At 39.7% G+C, this 17,525-nt stretch overlaps 1 protein-coding gene across 1 annotated transcript; it reads right to left on the bottom strand.

Moving 5' to 3' along the window:
- Positions 1 to 6,407: 6,407 nt before the first annotated feature.
- chrnb1l (cholinergic receptor, nicotinic, beta 1 (muscle) like) lies at positions 6,408 to 17,287 on the bottom strand. The gene is made up of 10 exons (XM_066722150.1): positions 17,129 to 17,287; positions 15,367 to 15,411; positions 14,770 to 14,879; positions 13,602 to 13,710; positions 13,361 to 13,508; positions 12,746 to 12,931; positions 12,001 to 12,224; positions 10,927 to 11,099; positions 8,214 to 8,352; positions 6,408 to 6,758 (listed from the first exon to the last, which is right to left on the bottom strand). The coding sequence occupies exons 1-10, from the start codon at positions 17,285 to 17,287 to the stop codon at positions 6,618 to 6,620; spliced, it is 1,434 nt and encodes a 477-aa protein (XP_066578247.1). The 3' UTR covers positions 6,408 to 6,617.
- Positions 17,288 to 17,525: the final 238 nt, after the last annotated feature.

The following is a 17,525-nucleotide window of genomic DNA, read 5'->3' as shown; positions in this document are numbered from 1 at the left end:
ATTACATATAGTATACACTCACCTAAAGGATTATTAGGAACACCATACTAATACTGTGTTTGACCCCCTTTCGCCTTCAGAACTGCCTTAATTCTACGTGGCATTGATTCAACAAGGTGCTGAAAGCATTCTTTAGAAATGTTGGCCCATATTGATAGGATAGCATCTTGCAGTTGATGGAGATTTGTGGGATGCACATCCAGGGCACGAAGCTCCCGTTCCACCACATCCCAAAGATGCTCTATTGGGTTGAGATCTGGTGACTGTGGGGGCCAGTTTAGTACAGTGAACTCATTGTCATGTTCAAGAAACCAATTTGAAATGATTTGACCTTTGTGACATGGTGCATTATCCTTCTGGAAGTAGCCATCAGAGGATGGGTACATGGTGGTCATAAAGGGATGGACATGGTCAGAAACAATGCTCAGGTAGGCCGTGGCATTTAAACGATGCCCAATTGGCACTAAGGGGCCTAAAGTGTGCCAAGAAAACATCCCCCACACCATTACACCACCACCACCAGCCTGCACAGTGGTAACAAGGCATGATGGATCCATGTTCTCATTCTGTTTACGCCAAACTCTGACTCTACCATCTGAATGTCTCAACAGAAATCGAGACTCATCAGACCAGGCAACATTTTTCCAGTCTTCAACTGTCCAATTTTGGTGAGCTTGTGCAAATTGTAGCCTCTTTTTCCTATTTGTAGTGGAGATGAGTGGTACCCGGTGGGGTCTTCTGCTGTTGTAGCCCATCCGCCTCAAGGTTGTACGTGTTGTGGCTTCACAAATGCTTTGCTGCATACCTCGGTTGTAACGAGTGGTTATTTCAGTCAAAGTTGCTCTTCTATCAGCTTGAATCAGTCGGCCCATTCTCATCTGACCTCTAGCATCAACAAGGCATTTTCGCCCACAGGACTGCCGCATACTGGATGTTTTTCCCTTTTCACACCATTCTTTGTAAACCCTAGAAATGGTTGTGCGTGAAAATCCCAGTAACTGAGCAGATTGTGAAATACTCAGACCGGCCCGTCTGGCACCAACAACCATGCCACGCTCAAAATTGCTTAAATCACCTTTCTTTCCCATTCAGACATTCAGTTTGGAGTTCAGGAGATTGTCTTGACCAGGACCACACCCCTAAATGCATTGAAGCAACTGCCATGTGATTGGTTGGTTAGATAATTGCATTAATGAAAAATTGAACAGGTGTTCCTAATAATCCTTTAGGTGAGTGTAGGTTCACATTCTTCAACTTCAACTCCACTATATAGTGCCTTTTGGCTAACCAATTGGCATTCAGAACCTTAGGCGCCATTGTCTAATATGGAGCGGTCAGCCGTTAGGTATATTTACCATCCCAGATCCCACTTTTATCATGTAAAAACGATGCTGATATTGTTCGTTTTTATTTGGCTTTTGTGTTGTTGTTCCGTTTGTTTCTGTATTGTTGTATTTTTTAATTTCTGTAAAAAGTAATACACTTCCTAATTGTGTTTCCCCACACACGCTTTAACGGGGGCTTTATGTTTATTGATTTTCATTCTTTACTCGATATGTCAAGATTTGGCATAGCTTCAGGACTATACACTGTACTGATTGTTTAAACCTTGCACAGCTGTCTCATTGATCCTACTTAAAAATGATAATGAATTCAAATTGTAGGGCTAATAAAAACAGAGACTTATGTATTCATGCTACTAAAACCAGTTTTTCCAGATATCACTTTGTACTCCCAGAAGAGGAAATCTAGTAAACTGTAAAGACTGCATGACTCACTGGGTAGTTCTCAGTCCTGACAAATGCCCTTACATGAGCATGGAAATCTTTTTATTAGCCTCCTAATGATAATAAAAGACTGACTGTCAGCTTTCCACTGAACAGCAGAAATTAAACTGAGCTAGACAGATATTGTACATATTTCTGCAAGAATTATCCATTACATTTTATATATAGTTTCTCCATATAAAAGGATATATCTGTTACTATTGTAATCTGTTATTATTATTAATATCTGTGATGATGATGATGATGATTATTGTAAATACATGCAGTAGTAAGACTTTTTCAGTTACAAGAACAGAGTATGTGGCTTTTGACTTGATGATACACAGCTTAAGCCGGGTTCGATCCTGTTTGTGATATAATTACACAAAAGTGCACAGACACGCATGAAATTTCCCCCAGGAAGTTTGATTGCTTGGTTGGTGGGACACCAACTGAAACCTGCACCATTTCTTGAAAGGAACCACAAACTCAAAGCTTGGTTTCCCAAGGTGCTTCAAATCCGAAGCATGGTGAGTAGCCTGGGCAGACAACTCCTATTGTCCTCCTAAGATGGGATATATATTTGCTTTATAAACATAAAATTGAGGTCCAGAATGTTAGAAGACAAGAAAACAGTATATGATCTTACAAATATAAAGAAATTAAGTGGTAGGTAATAATAAACATTACAAATATCCCCCCCCACCTCACTTGCTCTTTAATTTGGTCTTGTTCCATTGCTCAGGTTAAAGATTCAAGTCCTTTCCGATTAAACAGTATTAGTATAAAATGTATAGGAGGCACTAACCTTTTGTTCATTCTTCCAAATTTGTAGTCCTGTTTTTAAACATTTTACATGACCACACTGATTATTTTTATAGACCCTGCAATTGTTATGATTACAATTTGCAACATTGCCAAATACCTTGGATTGCTGCCATATCTTTCTCTGAAAAGGATCATATAATCTTTACGGTCTATGTTTATGTTGTGAGGGTAATTTAAAATCTGTAAATAGAAGCTTCAAAATTGCTTAGTTACTATAGTGACTAATGCACACTTTATTCAACACCTGAGTGGTGCTTATACACCTGCAGTTTATGTGGGTTTATATTATGACACTTTGCCTAAGTATGAAGAAACATTTGAGTTCAGGCTTCAAGCAGAAATTAAACTGACGTAAAGGTGTCTTGCACTGGCAGCAAACTAGGGGAGAAACTTCCTCTCAGCACATCCGTCCGTGTGATTCGTTTGATCCTCAATGATTGGTTAGCAGCTCCCTGAATGGGCCCAACCCATTTGGGTGAGAACCACTCAGGTTACACTAGTTTCTGTTTGGAAAGTGAAGAGTTTCTCTCTCACAAAACCAACTCCCAGGAGAGCCGGGCTCCTCATGTCATTGAGTCATTAGTTACTGTAAATTGACAATATAAGGTGAAACGTTCCTAGAAACAGGAAACCGTGTTTTAAAAGCATTTCGCTCGAGAAACTCCAACAATTGACAAAACAGATGATTGCGATTCAAATTGTGCAGTTAAGGACTGATGACTTATAAACAGAATAATTTAAACATCAGTTACATGAAGAAGTAAAGTTAACATTTTCAACTGAAGACTATATGCCTTGTGTCTAGTTGAGGGCTATGCATTTGGCAGTGACCTTATGAAAAGAATAAGGTATGTCCCTAATTAGCCTAATTAGTTCAGTTCCTGTTCAGAACTGTTCAGAATTGTGTTCTTGTTGCCAATTACTTGCCAGTGGAGACAACCCTCACCCTGCAGGCTTGGGCAACAAACTACATCCATAAATCACTGCCTGTGCTTTTACAGCGGGCAGAATTCCCACATTCAAGCTTGGTTACTGATGGGTAACAAGCCTACAATGTACTGAAACAAACATGTTGAGGACACAAACACACATGCCCTGAAACACAGACATTTTGTTGCGTAGATGTATTCTCTTTGAGCACAACTTTTATCCTCAAAACCTGTTAGGAGACGACATGATTTATTGCACCTATCCTTAGGGAAGCATACAGAAGTTTAATGGGATCAGAAAACTTGCATCAGTCGGAGGAGATTTTCCTGATTCACTGAGCTGATTTACTCAACCAGGTAAGACAAATGAGATCAAATCAATATAACTTTAACAGCAATAGTTGGGATTGTGTACAACGCAGTGGACAGTATTGGTCATTAATAATTTCTGCTTCAATGCCTCAAGGTTTCAATTAAAGTCAACTCGCAGTCAAAGCGCTTCTGTGAGACGTGTTTATTTTTCATGGTATTGTTCGGGTTTCAGGTTCTTTGTCTGCTGTTGTTGGTTTCAGGTTATTGTACTGTTACATAGTAGTGACTAATCCAAATTCAATACACCAAACAGCAGGGAGTACCTCAGGTTCATCGGTCGGAAACACCCACTGCGACACACTCGAGATGCTCAAAAGTGACCAATCAGCTTGTGATGGGATCCTATTGGCTGTTGCAACTCAGTTTTTACTTTTGTTATTTCATCATTGTTCTTTGGACACGCGTCACTGGAGGCGGGACTGGAGCTGGGAGGTGCCTGCCTTCTTAACATTATTTTAAAAAATGGGATCCGTATGGCTTTCTGTGTTTGTAGACTGCATAAGCATTGAAGAAATGGCCTTCTTTTTGACTGAGTGAGAGTTATTGGTCTTCTATTCTTTGTGCTAAATATAAACTCCTTCCCTTTAAAAGAAGCCAAACTCACAACCCCAAGCAGAAATATCTGATAAGATTTTCAATTTCATCTGCATCCGTACACTTTCTTCTAAACAGTCTTGAATGAGGTCAGGAGCTATATATTACAGAAAGTAGCAATACAATACCATGTTATTATTATCATCATGTTTATGTCAACATGTTAACATTGCTTTCATATTTACAAATCTAAAATATTAATATAATACAAGATATGATAGTACAAAAAGTGCATCTGCGATTGTCATTTTCCTACAACAGTTCTTTCTCTATCATTTCAGGCTAAACATGCATTGAACAGCGTGTTCAATAACAACAATTGTATAGAGATATCTTGTATCTAATGTCTTGGGAGAAAGTCACAACCACCACCAATGGGAAAGTTGAGCTCTTTCAAATGTGTGTTGGTGTATCTTTCATCAATGAGACATAGTCTAAGGAAGCTCAAACATGTTCACATTGTAAGAGAAAGTATTTAACTTTAGAAAGGGAAAATATAAGAAAGGAAATCTCAAAAATAGAGAGCTGATACAACAGCTCACTTACTGGGAACTGTATACTGCCATTTATAAACTCATTAGGGTGCCAGACATGTATTGTATATACACTCACCTAAAGGATTATTAGGAACACCTGTTCAATTTCTCATTAATGCAATTATCTAACCAACCAATCACATGGCAGTTGCTTCAATGCATTTAGGGGTGTGGTCCTGGTCAAGACAATCTCCTGAACTCCAAACTGAATGTCTGAATGGGAAAGAAAGGTGATTTAAGCAATTTTGAGCGTGGCATGGTTGTTGGTGCCAGACGGGCCGGTCTGAGTATTTCACAATCTGCTCAGTTACTGGGATTTTCACGCACAACCATTTCTAGGGTTTACAAAGAATGGTGTGAAAAGGGAAAAACATCCAGTATGCGGCAGTCCTGTGGGCGAAAATGCCTTGTTGATGCTAGAGGTCAGAGGAGAATGGGCCGACTGATTCAAGCTGATAGAAGAGCAACTTTGACTGAAATAAGCACTCGTTACAACCGAGGTATGCAGCAAAGCATTTGTGAAGCCACAACACGTACAACCTTGAGGCGGATGGGCTACAACAGCAGAAGACCCCACCGGGTACCACTCATCTCCACTACAAATAGGAAAAAGAGGCTACAATTTGCACAAGCTCACCAAAATTGGACAGTTGAAGACTGGAAAAATGTTGCCTGGTCTGATGAGTCTCGATTTCTGTTGAGACATTCAGATGGTAGAGTTAGAATTTGGCGTAAACAGAATGAGAACATGGATCCATCATGCCTTGTTACCACTGTGCAGGCTGGTGGTGGTGGTGTAATGGTGTGGGGGATGTTTTCTTGGCACACTTTAGCCCCCTTAGTGCCAATTGGGCATCGTTTAAATGCCACGGCCTACCTGAGCATTGTTTCTGACCATGTCCATCCCTTTATGACCACCATGTACCCGTCCTCTGATGGCTACTTCCAGCAGGATAATGCACCATGTCACAAAGGTCGAATCATTTCAAATTGGTTTCTTGAACATGACAATGAGTTCACTGTACTAAACTGGCCCCCACAGTCACCAGATCTCAACCCAATAGAGTATCTTTGGGATGTGGTGGAACGGGAGCTTCGTGCCCTGGATGTGCATCCCACAAATCTCCATCAACTGCAAGATGCTATCCTATCAATATGGGCCAACATTTCTAAAGAATGCTTTCAGCACCTTGTTGAATCAATGCCACGTAGAATTAAGGCAGTTCTGAAGGCGAAAGGGGGTCAAACACAGTATTAGTATGGTGTTCCTAATAATCCTTTAGGTGAGTGTATATATATATATATATATATATATGAAATAATGCTATTCTGTACTTTTTAAAGAACACAAATATACAATATGGTTGATATTCTTTGAACATACAATTTACAGACCTCTTATGACCATAGTGTCCACTGATCTGGTTTTGGGAGAAAATATCAGACACAGATCAGGTTCTTCAGTTGACAAGACGAGGAGACCAGAGGATGCTTGTTAATCTTCTGGTATTATGCACATGTGAACTTTGACCTGCAGCTTTATCAATTAGGGACAAGAAAATATGGAAGACTTGGATGGAAGGGAGAAGATCTCAAGCAAAAGGCTGGTCTGGAGTGTAGTTGAAACTGGCATCCAGGAAAATGGTGAAAGTCCCCAGCGAGGTGATGACCACGAAAAGCCACAGGAAAAGCCGGTCCACCACCAATGCAATGTACTGCCAGTCCTCAGTGATCTGCAACCAGACAAGACTGAACAATTGTTTTCTGTACGGCATTCTATGTTCCTTAGTTTATCTGTGATTTCTTCGACCAGTCTAATGTTCACAGAAAAGGCAAATATGTGGCATAATTGGAGATTAAACACTTGTTGTTCTACTATTCCTGCCTCTGAGTTTTATTACTTAAACTTACCTTGTGGGTCAGTGGGACCCATTCACTTTCCTATCTTGAAGAAAGTTTCTGGGGGGTTTTCTGGCGGTATACAATAACAGAAATACACTCGTGCAGAAATATTCACTAAATAAAACTGCTGTCAACAAACATAACCACCAGTTGTCTCTTTATAAGGAAGAGGCAAGTTAAACATGAACAACTGAACAGATATATAAGCATATTTGAAAATGAATGTTTTGAACACTGTCCAGTAGATGGCACTGTTAGCTCAGTTAAGTCATTTGGCTGATTCTGTTTTTGAAACAAATATATATATAAAAAAAACCATATATTCCAAATGGTTGGTGCAATGAGATCTGTTTGAGAAAGGTGTTATTGAAAGGATTTGTGTTGTACCTTGTTTCCACCCTTTGCCTGTATTGTAACAATAAAATGGCTTAGTATTCGTCAATAAAGATTTCTGACGGTGAACTATATGGTCAGTTAATCAAGCAAAATATCATACTATGTCCAAAAGTGAAATGCATTGCAAAGTGCATTACAAAACAGTTACTTTATATAATTTTAAATACAATTAATGTATCATTAATTAGATTTTCAATATTCTTCTCATCTCTGTTTTCTTTTTTTATGGTTTTCTATTTTTGATCATCCCCAATTAACTGCTTATAAATAAAGCTCCTTCATCCGCTCAGATTCTCTGTGAACAGATAAATACAGCTGTGAGTGAATATCTAATCAACAAGATGGCAAACGAGGCTGATTAGATAACCAACAGATGATGGATACCAAATGTAAATATATTATTTGAAATGTAAAACATCCACCACATGTAAGTTTTTGTGTTATATATTATATACATTTTGTTATGCTGTTAATGAAGCTCAGGTGTCAGTTTAAGATATTCATTTTAACGGTATCTGTTTATGTAATTTCCATTTTTTTCCTGTAATCTGGTGGTAACCCTAAGGATTTACTTTACCGATAATTTAAGGATTAGGTAATCCAAGGTAAAGTATGTGCAGGACTTCAGAGATCATTAATATCCACAAAACAAAGAGGGGGGTCCTAAATCAGGAGTGAGATCCTTCATGATAGTCCAGAAACCTGCAGTTTTCAGAGATTGTAGAAATGTAGGTCACACAGAAAGAAAGAAAACCGACTGACCCTTGTCATTGGTTGGCAAAGGCTGGTGGGAAGTCAATACAACAAGCAAAAAGCCCAAAATAAAAACATCTATAGGAAACAAGACTGAACTGTTCTTCTGCAAGGGTTTTAACAATCCCATAACTGACCGTGTCATGACCATCCTGTCTCTTGAGTTGGTCTGCCATGTAGGTGACTGCCGCGATCGCTGACTTGAGGTCGGGGGGGAGAATGAGACAGTAACTCTGCCCGTCGATGTACTTCTGCAGCTGCACCGTGCTGTCCCTCCTAAGGGGACACAGAAACACACATTCAATCAAAGAGCAGAGCAGAGCAGGTTCTTAAAAATGTGAATGTTGGTTAATTGGGGCTGATCATATTTCAGGAGTGATGCATGCTGGGAAGGGGAGTTTGTTTCCCACACTAATGTTTAGGTGGGCGTGCAGTTCAGGATGAGATTGGGGTAGTCTTCTCTCCTCAACCTTTATTTAAACTCAATTTAAGGCCCACAATGGATGACAGCAACTGCTTCCCGAGGAAAATACTGTTTGGTTTGAAACTAGTTGATTGAATCGTTTTATTTCAAAATGAAACTGAGTGAAACTGCCAGGACAATGATTTAATTGGTTCATCTTAAATTTACTGTCATATGCAATTGTCCTTAAAAACTGTAAAACAAACTAACAACAACAAACACAACTGTTTCAACTCAATCATTATTGTAATTTACAATTCGTGTTTGAACACAACATTGCTAGATCCTCCTCACAGCCACTTCCTGGAAATAAATTCCATAATTATTAAAAAAGACAGCTTAAGTTTGGGAAATTAAAGATCATATTTAATTCCAAAATGATGGGAAACATACGTAGTAAAGCTTAAGGTGATGTATTGTGACTTTAAGGACCTGTGTAGCCCCCTTGGTTGTTGTGTTTTGTGTTCTTTGTGTTCATATATTATTCAAGAAAGGCACCTGGAAAGATGTCGGTAACTTTGTAAAAAGATTGATAGCCTCCCCCCTCACTTCCCCATCTTGTCCTTTTCATACCAATGTGAAAAATGATGCATAACATGAAGGGATACCTTAAACACATAAGGATAACTTCAAGCCTGTCACTCAACAACCCTCTTCCGTAACTTGGAGGTGGATTTAGATGTTTCTTGAAGAATAGCTCTCTTTCCATGAGCAAAATCTCCACACAAGCAAGTTTGCCGTCACAGCTGTTGACATCATAACTGAGGTACGTCTTTTTTTTATAAATCAAATTGTATGGGTTGCTGGAAGCTTGCCAGCTGATGTTTGTCATCCGAAATCTACCCTGTGAAACCTGATTACCATTTAATTTATACTGACAGTGTTTTTATGAATCATTAAAAAGGCTGTCACGGTTTATTAAAAAGGCAATCTAGAAATGCTATCCATTTTTATGCATAACTATTACTAATACAGCACATGGTTTCGGTGCCTTTTTGATTTTCTAATCGCCCTGCAAGATGAAAAAACGCAGTACCCTACATTTAAGGATGATTCAATATCTCTTAAAGTTACGAGTTGCTGAGTTATTTTTACCCCTTCCCACCACTGGATACAAGCATCAAGGGTCATGGGATATATCAGTCCTCAGACACACCTGTTCAATACATGTGCTAAGGAATCTGAATGGAAAAACCCAACCATTCTAACCCAATAAAATACGATTTGAAAAGCCATACAGTTTACTTTACATTTAAATGGACGTGAATGCTTTTATATTTTGTTTCTTGTATAGCTAAATCCTATAAAGCAAAGAAAGGTTGTGAAAAATATGGTCTCCAGGCGCCGTCCCTCTCCATTGTTCACATTTCGGCAAGTTGCTACAAGTCCAATGCAAAAACATGTTGGAGGAAGTGCAATGGGTTCCTCTCCTGATCCTGTTTATTTCTGTTCGCTTGTAGATGTTTCACACAGCTGTCATGCTCTCAGCATGTTCCCAGCGCAGCGTTCCAGTAATGGCACATACCGGTAGTCCCCTTCATTGGAATCGAGAGAGCCATGCCAAAGAAAGGAAAAGGGCAAGGTCTAGCGCTAACAAGGACTCTGACAAGGGACTTAGCATGGGAGTTAGCGTCCACTACCCCACAGCTTTGAAACACAGCCAGCTGAAGCATCCCCTCCTGCGATAGTTAACGCCAAGCAAAGCATAGACCCGTAGAATGTTTGGGGGCTACGCACAGAACAGGGTTTCATTAAGGGACACCTGTGGATTAAAAATCCCTTTCATATAGGTGTTATCATCACATCCCATCTCATAATGTCAATTATTCAAAAATAGACAATTGCTATTTATAAAATGTGCTCTGTTTTGGTGGGTAAGCAGAAGCGCGTTCTGGGAACCTAAATCATTGGAATTTGCAACTGTCAACTGTATAAATTAGGGTGCAGAGGTTTAACTGAAACTGTAGTATTGCAACGGAGTATCAAATATATCCCTCTACTGACACCTGGAATACTAGATAGTTGCTTTATAAACATCCATTCATATACTTATCTAAAACTTTTGCTCAAGTATATTTACAGCATATCCAGTGTGTTATTGTTTTTTATTTGTGAAGAAGGGGAGTCCCAGACTGTCCTGTCAGGCATTACTCTAGTAGGTTGTAGATGATGGAAGACTGAGCAATACCTTTTAGGTATTAAGTGCTGTGTCTTCGTGGTGCAACTGATGGGGTAATGAAAGGAAAAGTAATCTGGGGCCGCAGATAAACTGGTTCACGGGAAGACATCTTCTGTGCTGTGATTGAAAGAGGATGCAGCTGGGGCCTCTGTTTCAATCTGCCGTCTGAACTGGAGAGACAGACCTATCGAGCAAGGATGCTGATTACCTGCTGTTCCAAGGAAGAATGAGCTCGGGGTTGATCTTGCGGATAAAGTATTCGTCGGCTGGCCGGCGATCACTGGGCCTCGAGGAGTTCTCTTTCTTGGGGGGCTGGTCGAGGGGGTCTTCGGGCCTGGGGCGCTGCATGCCCAGGTAGCGTGGAAGAGTGTGAATGAATATCTTGAGTACAGGAAAGACAAGCACTGAAATATTAATATGCATTGACAGGGACAGAGTTTGCATGTGAATTGTCATGATATACACCAAATGTGAGTTTCCTGGCATTGTTCCAATTATTAAATCAATGGCAGTGATTGTTTTGCTCAAGAAGTAAAACAGTAGGAGAGCACAGAACCTTGCCATGTGGCAAAAAGGGAAGACATGCTTTTTCCTGTACTGTTTCATTACTATTGCAATGGTTATTTATTTAATTAAATAACTTAATTGAGCAATGCTGGCGTACAATAATGTATTAAATTCAAAATTGTAATTGTCTGAAAACTGCTTCCATTAGGACACTCCAGAATACATAAAACATGGCAAGTGTCATCTTTGAGCATCATAAAAAAGTCAAATTGAATCAAATTTGGATTTGGATTTCATGTAAGATTTGAATGAAATGGAAATGAGGTCAAAGAAGAGTGACCATGTTAATTCTTGGACATGTCATATTCAGACACAGTAAAGGAACTGCATGGCTTTCGTCTGGCCAATTTAGCATCCTGAAAGGTATTGACAAACTTAACCTGATCTCACAGGATAAACAGAACACTAAGGACACAAGTGAAAAATAAGAGGATGTCCTTACGATTTTGAAAACAGAAGGCAATTCCTGACATCAAATTCTGTGGGAATCTGGACCAGGCTACCATATTGCTGAAGCAGATTCACCAGAATCCTTCAGTAAACACTGGAGGAGTTCCTAGCATCAAATAAGCTACTGGCATCCAAGCATACAACATGGACCAGAAGATCCTATATCAACCAGGCCACCTTCCTTATGTTCTTATGTTTCAATATGTTCTGTCTGGGAGCTGATTTTAGGATGTTCGATGGCATGTGGAGGAAGTGCTTCTCTCACCTTGCGCACCCACTGGGGCATGTCGTGAGTGCTGGGTGAGCGATGGTGCAGGTTGAGGACCACCACGCTGAGGATGACAGAGAACGTCACCAGGATCATGGTGAACATCAGGTAGTTGACGATGATGGGGATCCCCAGTGAGGTCTCTGGGACCTTGTTCGCCAGCAGGAGCAAGAAGACGGTGAGCGCTAACAGGACTGAGATGGACAACGTCATCTTCTCCCCTGGTAGAGAAGACAAAGTTTGTATGAGCTCAGAATAATTCTCTATTTAATCAACACCCACAAGAACCATAGCTGTATCACATGGGGTTAGCCATTTGGGGGCTACAGATTCGGTTCAAGGAAGGAAAAGGAATACTTCTTCTAGTAAAGGGAAAACATCAAATACGTGCAAGAAGGAATGCAGGAAAGAAGTATTCCCCTACTGTGGGCCTGCTTTTCATACCACTCACATTATGGAATATGTCATTTAATGCTTTATTCATCTAACTGAAGCAGTTTGAAGCATTAATCACTTAAACATATAAAATGTGCGGGAAAATCTACCCTTGAGGAGTGATGTTGGGAAACACAGATGTATCTGGAGGCAGTGTGCAATTATGCTCCTTTCTCCTCCTAGGCACTACAGAGAGGTTCCCATCTCCTCAGAGACAGCAAGCACAAATGCGGAGTGGCAAGAGACGGCAGAAGAACAAGACAAGCAGAGTGTAGTTATTTCCAAGCAGCTCTTTGTAGGTAATTACCTGCGTCTGGGGGGAGGTAGAAGACGAAGATGGCAAGAATGCTGGTGAGGATACAGGGCACGATAATGTTGATAATGTAGAAGAGAGGCTTCCTCTCGATGATCAGGTAGAAGGTGATGTCCTCATAGAGGTCTTCCCCAATGTTTTTGCGTGACGGCTTATGACAGATCTGCCACTCTCCATTCTCTAAGGAAGATTGAGAGAAGAGCATCGAAAGAGACTAAAGATTGATTACGGATTACCCACTTGACTGTTTGCTAGTGTTTGTTGTGTTTGTGCTTTTTATTAGTTATATGTGTAGGCTAGGGACCTGTTTAAATGTGGTTTGGGTTAGGCTCGAGGGGAGCTAGGGTTTTGTTTACATTTTTGTCTGTCTCTTTGGTTTGAGCACGCACACTGTGTACAGAATAAATCACCTTCTTTGCACCGTAGCCTTTGGGTTTCCAACACACCACGGTGCCACAATACATATATGTACTAACCACGTTTGTACAGATACTCTTACTGTAGACACGACTGGTGTTCATATTATTTAGCAATGCACTGTATGGTCTACAGTTGTAGCTTCAGTGCGCTGACATTACAGACACTGATTTTGTTATCTTCCTTGCTCACCTGTAAATGCATTCTCGTCTATGATGATCTCTTTGATCTCTTGTCCATTGTCATCCAGAGCATACTGCAGGTCCACCTCAGAGGAGTCATAAGTGTACGAACTAAACACCATGATGCAATTCTGCCAGTCAAAGGGGAAGTATGTCACCTAGGGAAAAAGTAATTATTTGAGTTTGATACCTGTATATATCTGTTTGAAATAGTGGGATGCTCTATTCTGGCCCAGGTCTCTCACTCGTACCTTGATCGAGCAGGCGCTGCGGTATATTGCTGGTGGCAGCCAGTTAACTGTGCCATCACTATAAACCAGGACATTGACGTATAGAGCAACATCAAACTGGCCGTCATTGCTGTGAAGAGGAACACAGACACATTAGTCACACAGGCAAACATATATATATGTCATCACAATACTGACTAAAGAAATGATGTTCACACCCATGACATCCCCTCTGCACAGCCTATACAAAATCTTATATCCAGATTGAAAACAAAGCAGAACTGCTATTAACTCTTCCCACTCAGTGTCTTCTTTGGCACTTGCGGATCTTAAAATATCACTTGGAGGACAAACACAGTCTTTTCCTAGACCTTCCACTATATGGAGCTTTAAAACTGACTAGCTTATGGCTGTCAAGTTCAATTATACAGTCCAAGTAGAAACTCACATTGAGTCTGGCGTTCGGGAGTGTCCATTTACATTAATATGTTTGAAAGTCCTTTTACATAATCTCTTAGAAGCAGGAGGTTTTTGGTTAATTTCCATTTAAGATATGAATTCTCAGATTGAATATGGTGGGAAGCTAAGGTAATGTAGGCACATAGATCGGAAAGTGGTGAATGTGCACAAATATTATAGATATAAATATTATATAAATAATACGTCATCTGGGGTGAGGCAATTAGTGGAGTCCCACGTGTGTTTTGGCTCACGACAGACAGAAAATATAGACATTTAATTTACGGACAGCATAAGAAAAAAAAGCACAAAATCACATTTTTGGGGGCAGCTCGTCACACTCTAAAAGTTGTGGGAGTCTGGAGCAAATTACACAGGCTTTTAGCTGAATAGTACTTTTTGTATGCCTTCAAGAGTAGGTTGTCTGAGAGTTTGGGATAAGTGAATTAAGAAAATTACTGGCTACCTTTTCTTTGTAACCTTTCTTGTGCTTTCTGCTCAATGCAATTCAGTTCAAACTTACTTAATTAGACAATTTACTTATTTGAAATTAAGTGCCTAGAGGTCTTATGTGGTCCTATATGAGTTGAATGTGTAAAAACGGCATCAGGTTTCCGAACTACCTCTTCATTAATTCTTGATGGAAACTGAAAATAGGCTTATTTATTTCTTGTTTAGTTTTTTTTTACAATTAACTGACTTTTGCATATGCCAGCTTGGTTTTAATTACTTATTAATAAGATAGATGTCGGGGCGCCACACTTTGGTCGAAGGGACCCTCAAGACTTGGATATTGTCATGTTCTTTTGGATTCCAGGACAGGCGATAATCCATCCAAGCCTAGACCGTCGAGAAACAGAGAACGAGTGAGTGTGATTAGCGTCAAACGTAAAATAAAAATACATAAACCACCAAGTCATTATATACAGAGAACTAATGCTCTGTTTTCAACGTTATAGTACACTGATGATGACTTTCAAGGTTCATGAGAACAAGTTCTAAAGATCATTGGGGGACAGATATTTTCCAGTTTCAGCAAACAGTTTATGGATGTTCTTTTTTTTTTTTTTATATCCGGTATAACAAGACTAATTTTTGTTAACATGTATAATATGCCTTTGTGTTTGTTTATTTTCTGTGAATGAATTAATTAACTTCACATCACTTCAGTGTTGCACGACACATTACATGATACAGTAACAGTTTTCCAACCTTAATGGCAGCTGTTTAATGTGTTGTTTAATAATTGCGTCTTCCTTCTATTACTTTCCAGGCACAAGTTGCAGCAGATGAGTCGTGACTGAAAAACAGTTGGCCGGATACTCACCAAATTCATAAACACGTTTGTGGTCATTTGCTCGTTCTTCTCATTCTGTGGGTGAGAAATGAAAGGGGTCAGATTAATCAAACATATATATTATACATTTATGATACGTGATACGCAAAATATTTTAAAATGTCACAAATGAGAGGAAGCCGTTTGATCTGTCACCCTCATTTGGTAGCTAGTCGTTTAATGATCCAAGAATCACATCCAGTCTATTTTTAAATGATCCCAAAGTGTAAGCTACAATATGGCTTCCAGACTTTCACATCTCTCTCTGTGACTTATTTTTTCTTTAGTCCCATTCTTTTTTCCTTTTTAAATGGGATTCATCCAAATGTTATCAAATGTATAAGATATTACTTCTGGCATCTTATTATCTGAATTTTCAGTTTCTACCCTATTTAAAAGGCAAGTTTCATGGCGACAGAGAGAGAGAGAGTAGGTGATTTTAAAAACAGCTGCTTTAGGGAACAGGGTTACACCAGCAGAAACCAGGCAGTCTGGGAGGCCTGCCTTTACAGGGACTTATTTCTTGTATTAATCATTAAAAGCAGAGCTCAAGAACATGACAGGGAATTTTCGGTTAATAATTTATTTTTCAAGACATTCTGTTTCGTTAATCTTTAAAGAGTCACTTGCCACCTCATGTTTAATACAAATGTGGAACTCATTACATTTCCCTCTTCTGCTTTGGAAACACCTTTGTTTGACCTGTCACCTCGCTACATCCAAAACTTCATGCAATCGGGTCAAAGGATGAGATTGAATGGGGGTTTTCCTTTTTAAAAATGTATCATAAAAGGTTTCACCCTGCAGCGAGTCAATAGCAACTTAAGAATCACAAATCCCAATTGAAAATGTGTACTAAAATAACAAATCATTCTACTCTTGGACAGCATAGAGGCATCACAGCTATAACTTTTAAAGGAAGCCCATCTTCCCATGGTGGTGAACAAACCCCACAGGAAATAGAATTTTTATGTTTTTCTTGGATGTGAACCAGGTTCTGTTATGGCCCATGTAAACATAACATGGGAGTGTAGAATGATCATAAAACTGCTCATTAAACATTGCAATCAATATGTGCTTTAAGTATAGACTTTCATCTTTAATTTGAGGGTAGTTACATCCAAATTGGGTGAACGGTGTAGGAATTACACCCATTGTTATATGTGGTCCACCTAATATTTGGACAAACTAACATAATCATGAATTAAATTGTGAGTTTCAATACTTGGTTGCAAATCCTTTGCAGTCAATGGCTGCCTGAAATTTGGAACCCATAGACATCACCAGATGATGGGTTTCTTCCCTGGTGATGCTCTGCCAGCCCTGTACTGCAGCTGTCTTTAGTTCCTGCTTGTTCTTGGGGTTTTTTGCCTTCAGTTTGTCTTCAAGAACAGGAAAATGTCCACCATGAAAGCCCATTGATAAGGGCGGCACACTGCTGTCCAAAACAACTTAAATATCGAGATATGAATCATCAAGAATGCTCTTCACTACCTTTCACTTGGTATAAATGATTACTGGCAAGGTAAGCTTGCCCTGTTGCTTTTGGAACTGCGTGAGAACATGCATAAAGGACAAGATAAGGAATTGTTAGATTAAACCTGAATTATGTGACCAATTTCCAGAATCTATAAAGTGGATGATGCCCAAATGACATTGCAGCCAGCTTCTTATTTTGCTACTTTTTCAAGAGGATGTAAGTGTGTCAACTCAATATGCAGCTGTTCAGTATTTTTACAGACCACTGTCTTACCAGACTTATGAGCTGAGACAGAGTCATTCCTACCCGAACCTGGACTCTCTCCTCCACCGTGCGGGCTGGACGGACTTTAAGATTGTAGTTTCTGAACAGCTTTTCAAGCAGCAGTCTCTCGACCTGGGAGGCCCCTGTGACATCCCAAAAGATATACATACAGCCATTACAATATGTACCAGAACCCCCTGGTTGCAGATACTGAAGCAAGTAAATCAGAATTTTGCTGAGTCAAAATCCATGATTGAGTAAATTCCCATCTCTTTGATTCATAATTCACATTTCCACTGTCTGTCTCCTGTTACAAATAACCGTAATCAAATAATGCCCCCGGGTAAATATTTCTACCTCTTTTTATTGTTTGATGCCCCTGTGCCTAATAAAAGAGACTTGTTAC

The sequence above is a fragment of the Amia ocellicauda genome, chromosome 14 (assembly GCF_036373705.1).
Source record: "Amia ocellicauda isolate fAmiCal2 chromosome 14, fAmiCal2.hap1, whole genome shotgun sequence".
NCBI lineage: Eukaryota > Metazoa > Chordata > Actinopteri > Amiiformes > Amiidae > Amia > Amia ocellicauda.
The sequence above is the reverse complement of the archived record's forward strand: the minus strand, read 5'-3'. Positions and strand labels throughout refer to the sequence as shown.

What these genes read in the sequence shown, in the direction of transcription:
- chrnb1l (XM_066722150.1), bottom strand. Translation starts at nt 17,287, where the DNA reads ATGTATATCTTTTGGGATGTCACAGGGGCCTCCCAGGTCGAGAGACTG. An exon ending in AGACGAGAATGCATTTACAG is followed by an intron (nt 12,932 to 13,360) that starts GTGAGCAAGGAA and finishes AATCTTCCTTAG; the next exon opens with AGAATGGAGAGTGGCAGATC. An exon ending in TGCCCCAGTGGGTGCGCAAG is followed by an intron (nt 11,100 to 12,000) that starts GTGAGAGAAGCA and finishes CCTGTACTCAAG; the next exon opens with ATATTCATTCACACTCTTCC.